Here is a 15,204-nt window from a genome sequence, read left to right on the forward strand (position 1 = left end):
TGGATATCTTCCACAATTACAGTCTTTTTAGTAAAAAAAAATCTTGTTCTTTCCTGTTCAGTTGCAGTGGAAGAATCGTAACAAAGAGAGGGAAGTTGCCATTAAAAAGACTTGATTGACCCATTTGGACGGCCGAAGCCTCATATTATCTCCAAAACTGCAGTGTGTAGGATTTAGTGGCATCTAGCGGTGAGGTTGCAGATTGCAACCAACTCAATATCCTCCACACTCTTTGGGCCCCGTGCACCCATAAAGTGTGCTCACTGAGGACTTCTGCTGACCAAGACGGCTAACTTCCGGTTTAGCCCTCCGGCTAACTTGAATGGAGATAAAATGATTCAATCATGCAGCTGTTCTAGACTTTCGACTTGTGATCGGACTGAATGGATCAAATTCTGATTGTGAAACATGTCATTTAGCGGGGGTTGTGACACTCAAAAAAATGTATCCGCTGATTTACAGACACTTCTTTCACAGTATAAGTCTATGGGAAAAAGTCGTTTTGGGCCCGATAGCGCCACGTGACGTTGTAATTACAGTTTGGTCACTATGTAGAGGACCCGCTCCTTGTGTAGATATAAAGGGCTCATTCTGAGGTAATGAAAACACAACTATTCTTATTTTCAGGTGATTATACACTAATTAAAACATACATAATGAATATTATATTCCATTTCTGTGAAGTCCTTTCCGTTAGAAGTCACTAAATTCCACACACTGCACCTTTAAATATACTTTTGCACAGAAAGAGGCTTGTGGATTTTGTCCCCCATTCCTTACATTGTAAGTGCATTATGAGGGGATTTCTTTAATGATCAGTATGGACAGGAGGAGGAATGATTACAGCAAGAAAAACGTGTCAATGTTCATATGGACACCTGAATATTGTGAACATGTTCTTTAAGAACAAAATGTCCATGATCATATTTTTTCTTTCAAAAAACAAAAAAGGTCAGAAATGTTCTTGCTTTATTGGAGAAAAGTGATTCAATATCCCCCAAACCAATGTATCGATGACTACACAATCATTAATAGTGAAAAGTCAGCAGCTGCGTTGATGTGTGCAGCCTCCAGTATGACGTCGTTCGTTTTGCGGAGTGAACAGTTTCACTTTCATTTATCAGGAAGACGGACCAGCATTTAAAGCTAGCTGAAGGTGAGACATATGCAGAAATCTATATTTTATACACTGTTTGTACTGTACGGTTACATATGTACGCATGTTTACGTAAAGTGCGACATGACGTCAGATATCCATTTAAAAAAATGTAACCCCAAACGATTAGAAAAGTATGAAGATAAGCTAAAGGCTGTAAAAGTTTGCGCAGTCTGTAACCGAAAGTGACGTCGAGCGACAGATTTTCTCTTGTAGAACATTTTTGATGTATATTTTTCCGAATACATGTTTCATATAATGACGCCAAATAGAGACGTGTTTGTTGTATGAACTGGCAGCTTGATAGTAAACACTGCTTTCATATGTCACAAATGTTTGCCTGGTGTTAAAGGAAGAAGACTGTCAAAATGTCTGACAACGACAAAGAGGAGCCTATGGAGGTGGTGAGTCTGCAGACTAATGCTAGATAGGAACAGTATGAAAGACAATTGTTAAGGGAGCTGTGGTATTACAAACAATTTATATTGTTTTATTAATATGTAAATATTCACAGTTTGTTTACATGTGTCTTCAATAGAGAGAGTACTGTTAAAATAGTTTATATCTTGAAGTATTAGCCTAATTGTCACATTTGTCTTTTTTAATTGAAATATCCTTACTTCCCTCATGGTTTTTGTAGGACAACAATAACACCCAGCCACCTTCATCATCTCATGATAATCCTGCTGAGGTATTTGTGTGCTTATGTTTAATGACACATACTAGTTGAAACTGGTTCAGAGTGAATTAAATGTTTCCATTTCCAAGATATTACATTATAAACTAAACATACTGTGGGTACATAGAACATCCAGAACTAGTAGCAGCAGGTCTTGTATGTTTTTCAGTAAAGTGTGTTTGTGAAAGTGAAAGCATGTAATCTGAAGCCACAAGCTCAACATTTGATCACAACTTGTTGCCCTCTGCTGTCCACTTAGAGCTTTTGTCAATTTGTGTTGCAAATGTTCCCTCTGAGGATTGATGTTATCTTATTATCAACACTAAATTATGACTAAGTGGCTAACCTCTCAGTCTCCTCACATGTAATTATTTTTTTAAAAACAGGATATTAAAAAATCATTGTCATAAAATCATTGTCTAAGCAGACTTTTTAAACTACATTAACGTTTTGTGCTATCCTGTATAGTAATACGGCACCATTAATGATGGTTTTCACACCATTCTTTCAGGCTCTGATGCCTTCATCCAAGACTGAAGATGAAGCTCTACTTACTCTCTCATTCGTGGGGTTAGAGTCTGATAATCCACAGAAAACTAAAACCACTCTGGAGAAAGTTCTTCAGTCTTGGTTCAACAAAAGAAAAGCTACGGCAAACTGCTCTGTTGCAAAAACCTCAAGAGATGGGAGAGCTTTGATAAGGATTAATCCTACTCCAGGTGCAGTATGACTATGTTTGATTTTCTTTTTAATTCTTACAGTAAAATCTCACAACTCTCTGATTACCTATCTACAGTATATATTTATATTGACTCTAGTAAAATTCATTTTGGCAGCTTTCCGTCTTAATATTGGTTTTGCAATTCAGTTTGTTGGTCAAATCAATTATGTGTTTGTCCTTTTTTAAGACCTGCATGAGGTTGAGACACTGGTTGGGGAAACACTGACCAACAAAGAGGGAAAAAAAGTCACAATCACGTCTGTTAGTCTGACACCAAAAAATCAGACACAAATGCCAGAGGATGCTTCATTGGACCTCCATCCTTCATCTGTGTCAGTGCCACCACAAGATGTATGTACTGTGTGGCAAATCAGTAGGAGTGAATTACATGAAATGGATGCTTGTCACCAAATTAATAGATTGTATTTTTTTTTCAGGACCAGGTGCAGGAACAGAGTAGTTGCGGCAGTTCAGCAGCAGTTTCTACAGCAGGAGAGGAGACATGCTATTGTGATGTCCCAGTGAGCCATTTCTGGTATGTGAACCACATCTACAAGGAGGAAATGAAACGTATAAAGAGAGAGAATGGAGTTAAAATCTCTGCAGAGGTTAGGGTGACCTTTGAATCGGACCGGAAAGATGGAAGATTGAAGGCTTTTTATGAGTTCATTAACCTCGTCCAGAAGTGCTTAGGTGAATCTGAAGGCTCAGTTATTCCTCTCAAGCCCATAGATCCAGAAGAGGTGCGAGACACACTGAAAATCATCCAGAAAAATGAGAAGAAGCTTTTGCTCACTCTAAACTCTGAAGAAATGATCGTATGTGGGCCAAGAGAAAGTCAAGATCTCATCAAAAAGACCTTAAATACATCACAGAAAACCTTTACACATGCCAACACTTCTGTTGGAGAGCCAACATGGGCATCTCAAGACATAGCACAGAAGATTGACATGAGCATCAGAGACCAGTTCGCTGATGCCGGGCTAACCATGGAGGAGAGCTCCTGGAAGCTGCTGACTACATCCTTCAATGAGCAGTTAACTAAGATCAAAACTAAGTTTGGTGTGGATTTTAAGGAATCAGACATCAGTCAAGGCAAAGTCATCATCAAACCTTGTTACAAAAGTTCTGGAGGAAATGCTTCCATGGAGAGCCATGCTGTCAGAGCCCTTCTTCATCTGTACCAGAAGAGTACCACGTCTCCCATGAACCTCACCCAACTCACCCTCAGTGGACCGGCGTTGAATGGAGCACCCACGGAAGAGGGAGCAACAGCAGGAGACAATAAAGAGGAAAAGTGCCCTATATGCATGGATGCATTTACCAATAAGAAACGGCTGAAGTGTAAACATGAATTTTGTGAGGAGTGCCTGGCACAGTCAAAGAAAAGCATGGGACCCATCTGTCCGATCTGTAAAGATGTCTTTGGTATGGTGAAGGGAGACCAGCCTGATGGAACAATGACATGGACGTCATTTCCCTATTCTCTTAATGGATTCCCAGACTGTGGCCAGATAGTCATCCACTATGATATTCCAGGTGGAAAACAGACGGTAAATGCCATAATTTAAATATTTCAAGACATCATATCAATTGTATGTTATTTTATTTCTTCTATGTTCATTCCTTGGTTGTCAATCATGTCTACTTTCTGCTGCATTTCTCCCTTTTCAGGAAAAGCATCCCAATCCTGGACAGCGCTATTCTGGTATTCACAGAACAGCATATCTTCCAGACAACAAAGAAGGAAATGAAGTGCTGCACCTGTTGAAGAAAGCGTTTGATCAGAAGCTCATTTTCACTGTTGGGACATCCAGAACCACTGGGATGGACAACATGGTGACCTGGAACGACATTCATCACAAGACCTCAGTGTCAGGAGGACCGGAGAGGTACAGTAGCCAAATCTCTTGCTTCTTTTTAAAACATATTCCTTTTCAGTGTCAAGTCTACTGATAGGTTACAAGGGATTTTGACTTGAAATTGACCATACGGTTGTATTAATTTACTTACGCTGTTTCCACAGTTTTGGGTATCCTGACCCTGGCTATCTGAGCAGAGTCCGGGAGGAGCTGAAGGCTAAAGGCATCAAGTGAAGACTTAATACAAAGTGGTTGAGGAGAGTCTACTTTTACATATAGAAAGAAATTTAAAAAATGAAGATTATTTAAAATGAGCAGTTTTGGAATGCACACAATATTATTTGCTGTTTCTTCTCATTTTTCATTTTATGAGTAAGGGTTGCTTTAAGGTGTACTCAAAACAGCTTGAGAATTTATTGTTAAGAAACATGTACTACACTTTATCTGTATCTTCACCTATTAAGCATAGTTTTCTTTGATAGATTTTTTTTTTTTTTTTTTTTTTTTTTAAATCGATTGAGAAAATTTGACAACTTATAACAGAAAGAATGCAACATAGATAAATACATGTAACTTTACTTTATGCCTACAGTACACATGATGTGATTTAAAGTTTGCCTAATAAATAATTAAACCAACTCAAACTGACTCACTGCAGTATTCTTCACTATCAGCACAGACTGTGAACAAAACACAAAACACATTGGCTTATTTTCTGTACAATTTTTAAAATTTTATTTATAACAATATCTGTTATTTAGTTTGTAAAGTACTCCAGCAAAAATTAAACATTATTCTCTTTCCAGAAGAAAGTCTGAGCCTCCATGCATCGTGTACTATAAAAGCTATGTGTCATTTTTCATTTAAAAAAACAAAACAAGGACTAATCAAAAACAATTCTGAAAATGCATGTATGATTTAGCAAAAATGTTCTTTAGGTAAAATGATTGTACTTCTCTCTCAATTAAAGACAAAACATATACAACAACAGCGTAAAATAACACTTGCTGACAGGTAAGCAAAATAAAAACTTGTTATTGTAGTTACATTAAAGATCGGTGTTACTTTTCACATGCATTAAGATATGGCTGACACATTTCTGACAGAAGCAGCATTTTGGGACAGAGGCTGAGCGTAAGGACATGTCAGAGCGACCAGAATGGTAGCATTAGCAGCAGCAGGGCACAGAGGAGAGTGAGAGATCAGAAACAGCTCAAGAAGAACAGAGAAATGCTAAGGATCAAATGAACATAATGCACTTAAGACTGAGTCATTACAAAAACTGTGAACGTACAGACTTTGATCCTCTAAAGGTAGGAAGATTAAACTACTCACAAAGCCAGATGGATGTTATCTGGTCTTTACACAAAAAAAAAATGGACTTGAGAAATAAAAGACAAGCAAAAGGCCCATCTCCATCCTTTTTCTTCTTCTTATTTTACCATAATTGCAGCCTTCCTCTCCTTCAACTCGAGGAAGACCCCTGTAGCAGACAACTAAATGGAGCAGACATGATCAAACTATCCATCAAAGTGTCTATCTGCTATGGCCCCTCCATTATTAGCCAGCTGTGGCCGGGGGCATGTATGCACAACCCACTGTCCACCCATGAAGGCATCCATCCTTACTGTGTCTTTAACATCTGTAATCTCCATCCACACCTCCGCCTGGAATGTTTAACCTACGACCAACTTCCTCATTCTCCGACTCCACAATCACACACCAAAACTCCTGTCATCCTTCAGTAACACATAAGCTCCGACTGTCATACAATGTGATAAAAACAAACATACCTGCTTTACATCTTACGGTATAAAGCCTACAGTATACACTATACCGTAAAATATGAATTCTGTGCAAGGAAGACAACACAATCATTTCATGAACATTGTTCTCTGAGAAAAAATTATGTGGAAATACTGTAGTTGCCATCTGGTATTGACATTTTACATGTGCTATACACAAACGGTGCTATCATAAATCTGTCTCACACAATCTTGCCGAGAACCCCGGCAAGACAACACATGTACCGATTTTAGAAAACTTTGAGTTTTGCCTTTCCCGCTCAAAGTCAACACAAACAACAAACAGTTGGCACTGGTGAAATGGAACAATGTTTTTTTTTTCTCTATACAATTCATACAAAAATAAAAAATTAAAATTGCTCCAATGATAGCATCTTTTCTTCTGATTTTCTTGTTTCCATTTCATTTTGCACAGAGGTAGTGGCTATTTAGGTAAAGGGTAAGGGACAAGTGTAAATTAAAAATCTCTCATAGAAAATGTTATTCATTTTTGACCAGAGGAATCTCAAAAGAACAAAATATAATACTGCAATCACATACAAAAGTAGTCCTTCATTTTTGTACATTTTATACAGTGTTCACACTTTTTATCAATTTTCTCTCACACTTTTTGTCGATTTTTTTTTTAGTTTCCTTTTTTCTTTAAAAGGCAAAAAGAGGGGTGTGTTTGGAATAGCGTGATCCAGGCCGATGGGGAGTCTATGCCAGGGGGTCCACAAGGGGCTCCTCATCTCCGCGTGATAGCAGCTCCTTCTTCTCATCTGTGCTGGCCAGAGAGTTGCGGCTGTTGTGAGCTCCCATGTACAGAGTGGCATATACTGGGTTTGTGAAGTTAGTGGGCTAGAAGGAGTCAAAAAAATCCATTAGATAATGTGTAAGACACTACGGTATGGGTGTTTGTACATGCATGCCTGGTATTTTCTCTACCTTGTCTGGGTCCAGCGTAAAGTCTGCGTCTAGCAGCTCCCCAGCGTCGTCATCAGGCTCACCCTCGTAGATCTTGTAGGCAGGGTTTCCAATCTCAACATTCATGGCCCCATTGGTCATCCTTTGGTGCTGGAAGCCCTTGGCACTACACAAAAGAAAATACGGGCACAGTCATACCATTGCGTATTATTCAAGCTAATAGGGGGCTAAACAGTGCAAGCAGAGACACAGCCACATCACGAAGGGAGGGCAGAGGCATCACGGCATGATTCTCACCACCATCCAGGCTGAGGGAACAAAGCCACAGCACAGGCACCAACACAAACCCAGCATTCATTTAGCCCAAGACAGATCTAGACACAGTGGACCTGGACACAGGGCTGTTACTGTACCGACTAACCTTCCAGACTGTACTTAAATGGTCATTCAAAGTAAACAGATTATCTAAAATATGCTATAACATATCTGCCAGTAAATGCTGGATTTTCCAAATTGCATTTTCCAATCTGAGCTTGGAAGAATGCTTTTTGCCATCTCTCACTATGAGAGACACCACCACAATACAAACCACGGCACAGTACAGTACAATATATGGCACAATATGATGAACAGTTAGTATGAAAAATCTACAGCACTGGCCAGCACACAGACAGATCTATTCAAGGCATCTTTTCAATAGATCTGCCCTGAGGCTGCTCTGAAGAGGGCAATTAAACAAAACTACAGCTCCCATTGACATCAGAGAGAATGATGTGACATTCACCACAGGGCCAAACACTGCAACACAGCAACCAAGACTCATGAGTGAGGGAGAGACAGAAAGAGAGAGCATCGAGATGCAGATTTGGATGGGAGGGGCGTATGGAGGGGAAAGTTTAACCCTGGCAACTGTTACCGCAAGCGTCTGGAGCCGGTTTTGCCGGGCCGGCTAGACCTGAGGAGCAGAGGAGATGCCATTACAGAGAGGAGAGGAAGAGTGCAGATGGAAGAAAGGAAAGAAAAAAGGAGGAAGAAAGAGGGAGGGAAAGAGAGAAGGCAAAAAAACTATCTCCTGTTTCTGCTTTGAATGTGTAGGCTGTTACTCACCCTCTCATCCTTCTCCTGTACCAGACCAACGCTCCTCCAGCCAGCACAAATAGCAGCAACAATAGCAGTACAGGGATCACTATGGAAGCTGTGCCTACACACAAACACATACAAATATAAGAATGGTACACGCTCAACCCAATCATACCAAATTCAAGGAACTGATGTTGTTGTAGAAGTGCTGACTTACGTCCGCCTGAACTTGAGCCACCTTCAGTGGTGGCCACAGACTCACAGCGGTGCCCTGCCCAGCCAGGTGAACATCTACACACAAGAAGAGAGGAAATGAAAGAGATATGCATTTATGCAATGATACATTCAGATTCAGTGATAACAATTATGAGATGAAAACACTCTGCTCCTCACCTGCACTCTGGCAGGTGGTTGTCAGGATTTATGGAGCACTGGCCATTTGCACAGTACTCGTTTGTATCACATGTGTAACAGCTGGGCTGGATTCTTCCATTTGTGCAGCTATTGAGGACAGAAAAAAAACAGTGAGTAGCACTGCAATGTGCCAGACACAAGTATTCAACTTTGCATGTGAAAGTTTGTGCATGTCTGCCTGTGTTTAGTAAATTATGTCTCTGTGAGCGATCTTACCGGCAGGTGAATTCCCCTGATGTGAAACTGTTGTTGGGGATACATTGGCCGTCACGGCAATAGTGACACTTGTCAATCTCACATGTGCTGCCGGTGTACTGGGGCAGACAGCGGCACTGTTTAGAGCCATTGGCACTCTGGAGACATGTACCTTTGTTCTGGCAGTGGCCTTCACAGCTTCCTACTCACACACACACACACACACACACACACACACACACACACACACACACACATATATATAAACATGTAAGTACACACACTTCAACTGGCAATTCTGACTTTATTGCTATGTACCTCACTTGTCAGCAGAAATATCTGAATTTTTAAAACTTGCATTATCAGTTAGATAGAGGGAACACTCACTATACTGGCACTGGTCGCCCAGGAAGTCAGGAGGGCAGCTGCAGGTTGGCTGGTTTCCGGCGCTGACAGTACAGTTGCCTCCGCTCTTGCAGTAATCCTTACAGGTGTGCAGGTTACAGTTTGGTCCTGTAAACCCTGTCGGGCATCGACAGGTAGGAGAGCCTGTGGAAGGACAGACATACCGTATGAAGGCATAAATAGATGAAAGGCTAAACAAGGATGATAAAAAGAGGAAAAATGTGTCTTGCTACTAAATACTGGGACAACAGAAACATTTAGTTGTTACTCAAAGCTGTATTTAGCCGACATAGTGTCATTAACATTGTATTTAACGACAATATTATCATCTACTGTACTAGCAAAAGAACAATAAAACAAAATGCCAGAAACAATTTGCAATGTCCCTTTCTTACCTGTAGGGGAAGCTGTACATGTTCCTCCATTCTTGCAGTAGTCTCTGCACTGGTCAATCTCGCATCGATCTCCTCCATAATTCGGCTGGCAGCGACACTTGGGCTGCTTGTGAGCGTTCAGGAAGCAGCTGCCACCGTTCATACACTGGATCGTGCAGGGACCACTGGGAGGAGCTGTAGATGATGGAGTTTTTCAGCCATACAGAATAATATAGATGCCTGTGTGTATGTTCTTCATGTGTGAGTGTGTGTCTGTTTACTCACAGATAGGAGACAGTGTGGGAGTGGGCAGCTCCACACATGTGCCGTTGTCCAGTGTGCGTCCATTGGGACACATGCAGACTGGTCCACTGGGGCTCAGCAGACACAGCCATTCACATTTCTTTCTATCGCAGGGATTAGTCACTGACAGAGGCAGAGAGAATAATGGTATTAACAATGGTGAAAAATAATTATTCTATCTCATGGTCTTTGTTTTTCTGATAATTGCTGCTGTTTCAAATGGAAAGATGCAATGGTACGATGAGAGCTTTGTCTTTTGTCCTCACTTTCAGGTTGCTTGTAGCGGTGGTACAACACTATATCTGTGGCGTGGTTCATTCCAGTTGTTAGGTTCTCAATGGGGCCTTTGCCGAACTTATTCACTCGGAAGACGTAGTTGTTGATGTAGGTGACGCCGTAGATGTAGTCTTCAAAGATATCGATACTGAAGGGGTGATGGAGTTCTGTGTAGAAACAGAAAGTTTAGAAGCTTTACAGACAGTATATGTGCTAAAATACACATTCTTGCATTGTCTGCCTCCATTAAATTGCCACTGACTAATAAAGACTGATCGTCAGTGTGGATGAAGTGCAAATAAGTGCCACTCAACTGTTCTTAATGCTGTTTACTGCCACGACTGCATCACTGCCATTCAGCCTCACACTGCCGATCAAAGAGAGTTTAGCATCGGCCCAGTACAGACGCTGGTTGAAGTAGTCCACCGCCAGACCTATACAAACAGAGGGTGGTATTTTTTGTTAGATTAAAGACTTAAGTATAGAACAGATGATTGAGAAGTGTTCATGTGTGTGTTTTACCAGTTGGCCACTGGATGTTTTCTTCTACCAGTGTCTCTCTCATGGTCCCGTCCATGGCAGCAGTTTCAATCTTGGGGTGGTTCCCCCAGTCTGCCCAGTACATTTTCCTAATGAATGAAATTGAATGTTCACTGCTGTTATTACAATCAAATCTCTTGTATGCATTCTTGCAATCATATTCTTCATATATGTTATCAATCTAGTTATAAAGGATAGAGGATGATGCATTTTGTACAGATTGTGATGCCCCCTGAGGCAAATTTATGATTTGAGGTATTGGGCAAAATAAATAAATAAAATTGAATTGACTGTTTCAGTGCACCCCTAGTCTCCCCAAGACCTGCTCACCCTCTTGGGGGGTCGACTACAATGGCATAAGGCTCATCGATCATGCCGGAGATGAGGGTTTTGCGGTGGCGTCCTCCGCTTATCTGGGCCACCTCGATAACATCTCTACCAGAGTCAGTCCAGTACAAGTTTCCTGCCACCCAGTCCACAGCAATGCCCCGGGGCATCTTCAGATCAGGGATCTGAACACAGGAGACAGAGAAAATGCAATAAGAACCTCAAAGATTGGACACATGTGCTTTACAGTACATATCTTGTCTATATTTTACATCATAAACATAAAAAAGCAAACATATGCACACTTGCCTCCAGGTTGTTGACCCTGGACTCGCTTTGGCGACGGTTACGGTTGCTATTGGGGGAGGAGGAGGAAGAAGGCAAATCATAGAAAGAAATGCGCCCAGTGTGCCAGTTTGTCCAGTAAATGCGGTTCGTCTTGACATGCAGGTCCATGGCATCAATGCGCACGTTGGCATCACCCTGGAAGATCTGCTCATAGCGCCAGTTTGGCATGAAAGGGTCCAAGCTGCGGATCTCATTGTCATCAGCGATGTAGAGCACTTGTCTCTGAGCTGGAGATGCACAGGAAATTATGTCAGGCCAGGAAAAGTACAAATGTCACTGCAGTAGAGCAGCGATGTGAAAAAATGAAAGCAGGTAAACAAAATCCAGTGTACACAGTGTCACTTATAGAAGAAGTACTCACTATCAGCCTTGCAGGTGTCATTAATTCTGGTGAAGTATTTGTGGCAGCTGCACTTGTAGGAGCCCTTAGTGTTGTTGCAGATGTGGGAACACACTCCGAACTCCTTACACTCGTTCTTATCTGTCAACAAGCCATGACATGATACAAGTTACACATAGTTTCAAGGCCTGGATCAGACTGTAGCCATAACATAACAAAATGTAGCCAGGGCAGAGAGAGAGAGAGCTGTACCTTCACATGTGTTGCGTCTGCTGGACTTGAAGCCGGGTTTACAGGAGCAGAAAGAGTTTGTGCCATTCACCACACAGTGAGCTTCATCTCCATCTCCACACGCGGTCCCGTTGTTGCGGCACTCATTCAGTGCAGTGTCTGCAAGCAAAGAAACAGGGAGCATGCATTAATGCTGATAACCGGGCAGCATGGACACTGTCATGACAGCTACACTCTGACACAACGCACCTTTCTTATTGCAGTTGATTTCGTCAGAACCATAGTCCTCACAGTCGTTGAAGAAATTGCAGCGCAGGACAGAGTTGATGCAACGGCCATTGGAGCACTGGAACTCCTCCTTTTGACATGTTGGTGTGGTATGAGGCACTTTTGGAGGAGTCACAGAGAAGTTATTAACCTGATTATCATGTGCAGAAGTCATCCTGAGCCATGATTGAGAGTTACATCTAATTGCAATTTAAATAAAAATGCGTTTTTGTGTTGTCAATGTGACTGTACAGTATGACTTTTTTCTCTCCGTCAGTCTATTTAACAATTTCAAAGAGATTAAGCAAACTCACAGCAGTTGACCTCATCGCTGTTGTCCCCACAGTTGTTGACGCCATCACAGCGTTTTGATACCGGCAGACACACACGGTCATTATGACAGCGGAACTGCCTTGTGGGTGGACACTGGAATTTAACTAAGGGACAGAAGGAGAGAAGTTTTAAGGAAGAGAGAAAATTGCAAGCAGGCTATCAAATGGCTCAGAAATACTGTCGACATGTGAAGTGCAGTAATTCTTACCACACTCTTCTGGGTTCTCATCAGAGTTGTCTCCACAGTCGTCCTCACCGTCACACTTCCAGCCCAGGGGTTTACAGAGTGTGTTGTTGCACTGGAACTCATCCAGGGGGCAGTGTCTACCCACTAAAACACGAAGGAAAGAACTAAAAGGTCCAGTTGCTGTCTGCATTCTCATCTTCAGTGTTATATGTTGGGCTAAGCATTCAGTAGAAAATAAAATGTGTGTTCCTTACCGCCAGCGTCACATTTCTCCTCATCGCTGCCATCCATACAATCAGCATCAGCATCACAGCGCCAGCGGATGGGGATGCAGTGGCCATTTTTGCACTGGAACTGATCACTGTCACACTTCACATCACAGCCATTCTGGATCAAAACAAAGAATTCTTTTCATTAGTGCCCCCACCATGTCAAAATTCAATTGATAAGTTAATTGGGAAGGAAATGGTTGGAGTGATACCTCATCCGAACCATCGGCACAATCGTGGTCCCCGTCACACTTCCAGCGTCCGGCAATGCAACGGCCATTTGTGCAGGCAAACTCGCTCTCAGAACACTGACGAGGCACTGAGGACAAAGAGAAGACAGCTTAGTAGGGTGAGAGAAGATAATCAAGGAGGAAGGGAGAGCAGAGGCAAGGAGTAAGGAGAAGCAGGAAAAGAGAAGAGAAAGTGGGAATAGAGCAGACTGCAAAAAGAACACAGAGTGCTCTGTTGAGAGCCAGACGTACGTGAATAAAATAATTCATATCATGGGGCACAGAGGTTGGGATGACACAACATACTGTACGGTATGTAGCGGAGGAGCTACAGGAGCTAGTGGGATTGAAAAGCACGGAAAAGGCTCACAAAGCAAAAGACAAGCCTGGGGCACATGAAGGACTGGGTAGCTGAGAGGTTGTGGATGGTTGAGCTGAAACTGCGAAAACACCTACCTCTGGCTCACAGCAACAGGCCAGTGTGAAATGCAAAATAGACATGAGATGATGTGAGATGTGCAAATGGCCACAGAACTAATTAATGTAAAAAAGAAATCAAAGTCTCAACCATGCGTGTAGTTGAGTAAATATAACAGAAACACATAGCGAAAAGGTGATACATTGCTTACCGCTGGAACCTGCTGCATCTGAATGTCTGCTTACAATAGAGCTCATTCAATAATATAAATAGTGGTTTTATTACAGACTGTCTAAGCGAAAAATGTCCCTCACTAAAGTAAGAAAAACAGAAGGAACATACCACACTTGTCTTCATCAGAGTTGTCCCCGCAGTCATTGTCATAGTCACACTGCCAGCGGCCAGGCACACAGCGGTTGTTCTTACAGCGGAACTGGTATGGCTCGCATGTGCGCTCATCTGAGAACCGAACAGACATAATAAGTACAAGCATGGCTTTGGTCCCGTTTCCCACCAAATAACTTCTCTGTCACTAACTTAACACTTTCTCCTTACCACACTCCTCCTTGGGTTCATCGGAAGCGTCTCCACAGTCATCCTCTCCATCACATTTCCAGCGTGCCGGGATGCAGCGGCCTGAGTCCTTACAGCGGAACTCATCCACGCCGCACGTCATTTGAGCTGCAACCGAGAAGATTTAATGGATGAGACATACCAATTGATAGATAATAAATAGATGATAGCGTTATTATTAATGCTCTGAAATGTGCCTGTTTCAGTTTTCAATCAACTCCAACTCAATAATCATCAGTCAAATAATGATGCATTGAGTGTATATCAACACACCCCTGCAGTCAGGCTGTGTGGCTGTATAATCTGAAGTTTCTACCTCTATACCCCAAAGCCCAGGTAGTATTTTCTAGATTTATTTTTTATTCATTACTGATATCAACAGTCTCTCATCAATATTATCAGTCAGGGTTGATTAAAGAACCCTGTTCATGCTGCAGAGGAGACTTATTTCTTCTCCTTTCTTAAGAGAGGTGTTGTCTGATACAGTAATAGTAAATTGTGTCTTACTGCAGTTGGCAGGCTCATCAGATCCATCCACACAGTCATTGTCCCTGTCACACACCCACACCCGTGGGATACAGCGCTTGGTGATGGTACACTGGAACTGGTTGGGGGCACACGTCACCTCCGCTGCACAAGAGACAAATAGATTAGACCACCTTACTCAAAGACAATAAATATGGAAGAATTGCTACCTGATCACTTTGCATTGAAGCAATGGATGAAAACACTGAAATTCACAGTGAGTGGGCCCTAAGGGCCACTCCAAAATGTGGGTGCATAGAACTGATGATTTTGTGATTCATCAGACCCTTGCAGCTAGAGGGGCTCATATGTAAATTTTGACCTCAGGATGGCTCGACAGAACAGTTCATCTAATCTCTCTCTGTGGAGGATGAATGTGCAGCAAATGTCCCTCAGCAAATGTCATGGCAATTACATTATGCAACATAATTTGGCCTGAG

General features: G+C 42.0%; 2 protein-coding genes across 3 annotated transcripts in view; one reads left to right on the forward strand and one right to left on the reverse strand.

Annotated features, from left to right (window-relative positions):
- The first annotated feature begins 911 nt into the window (after positions 1–911).
- On the forward strand, positions 912–5,056 carry dtx3l2.3 (deltex E3 ubiquitin ligase 3L2, tandem duplicate 3). Its single transcript, XM_044348122.1, has 8 exons — positions 912–1,156; positions 1,509–1,560; positions 1,797–1,847; positions 2,347–2,554; positions 2,744–2,907; positions 2,994–4,109; positions 4,231–4,448; positions 4,583–5,056. Exons 2-8 carry the CDS (start codon positions 1,525–1,527, stop codon positions 4,650–4,652), a joined length of 1,863 nt encoding a protein of 620 aa, XP_044204057.1. The 5' UTR covers positions 912–1,156; positions 1,509–1,524; the 3' UTR covers positions 4,653–5,056.
- The window catches only part of LOC122980281 (low-density lipoprotein receptor-related protein 1-like), a 98,997-nt gene continuing 88,666 nt past the window's right edge, over positions 4,874–15,204 (reverse strand). For both annotated transcript variants that reach the window (XM_044348120.1, XM_044348121.1), the window contains 24 exons: positions 14,747–14,869; positions 14,222–14,347; positions 14,009–14,125; positions 13,231–13,337; positions 13,004–13,136; positions 12,771–12,893; positions 12,544–12,666; positions 12,212–12,349; positions 11,984–12,121; positions 11,753–11,872; positions 11,353–11,618; positions 11,047–11,228; positions 10,699–10,805; positions 10,491–10,610; positions 10,167–10,343; positions 9,883–10,023; positions 9,619–9,792; positions 9,206–9,367; positions 8,840–9,020; positions 8,603–8,710; positions 8,427–8,500; positions 8,237–8,330; positions 7,151–7,295; positions 4,874–7,063 (listed from right to left, as the gene is read on the reverse strand). In XM_044348120.1, the coding sequence (XP_044204055.1) occupies positions 6,923–7,063; positions 7,151–7,295; positions 8,237–8,330; positions 8,427–8,500; positions 8,603–8,710; positions 8,840–9,020; positions 9,206–9,367; positions 9,619–9,792; positions 9,883–10,023; positions 10,167–10,343; positions 10,491–10,610; positions 10,699–10,805; positions 11,047–11,228; positions 11,353–11,618; positions 11,753–11,872; positions 11,984–12,121; positions 12,212–12,349; positions 12,544–12,666; positions 12,771–12,893; positions 13,004–13,136; positions 13,231–13,337; positions 14,009–14,125; positions 14,222–14,347; positions 14,747–14,869 (3,320 nt within the window). In that variant the 3' untranslated portion in view covers positions 4,874–6,922. The remainder of the gene's footprint in view (positions 7,064–7,150; positions 7,296–8,236; positions 8,331–8,426; positions 8,501–8,602; positions 8,711–8,839; positions 9,021–9,205; positions 9,368–9,618; positions 9,793–9,882; positions 10,024–10,166; positions 10,344–10,490; positions 10,611–10,698; positions 10,806–11,046; positions 11,229–11,352; positions 11,619–11,752; positions 11,873–11,983; positions 12,122–12,211; positions 12,350–12,543; positions 12,667–12,770; positions 12,894–13,003; positions 13,137–13,230; positions 13,338–14,008; positions 14,126–14,221; positions 14,348–14,746; positions 14,870–15,204) is intronic.

The sequence above is a fragment of the Thunnus albacares genome, chromosome 4 (genome assembly GCF_914725855.1).
Source record: "Thunnus albacares chromosome 4, fThuAlb1.1, whole genome shotgun sequence".
NCBI classification, from domain to species: Eukaryota; Metazoa; Chordata; class Actinopteri; order Scombriformes; family Scombridae; genus Thunnus; species Thunnus albacares.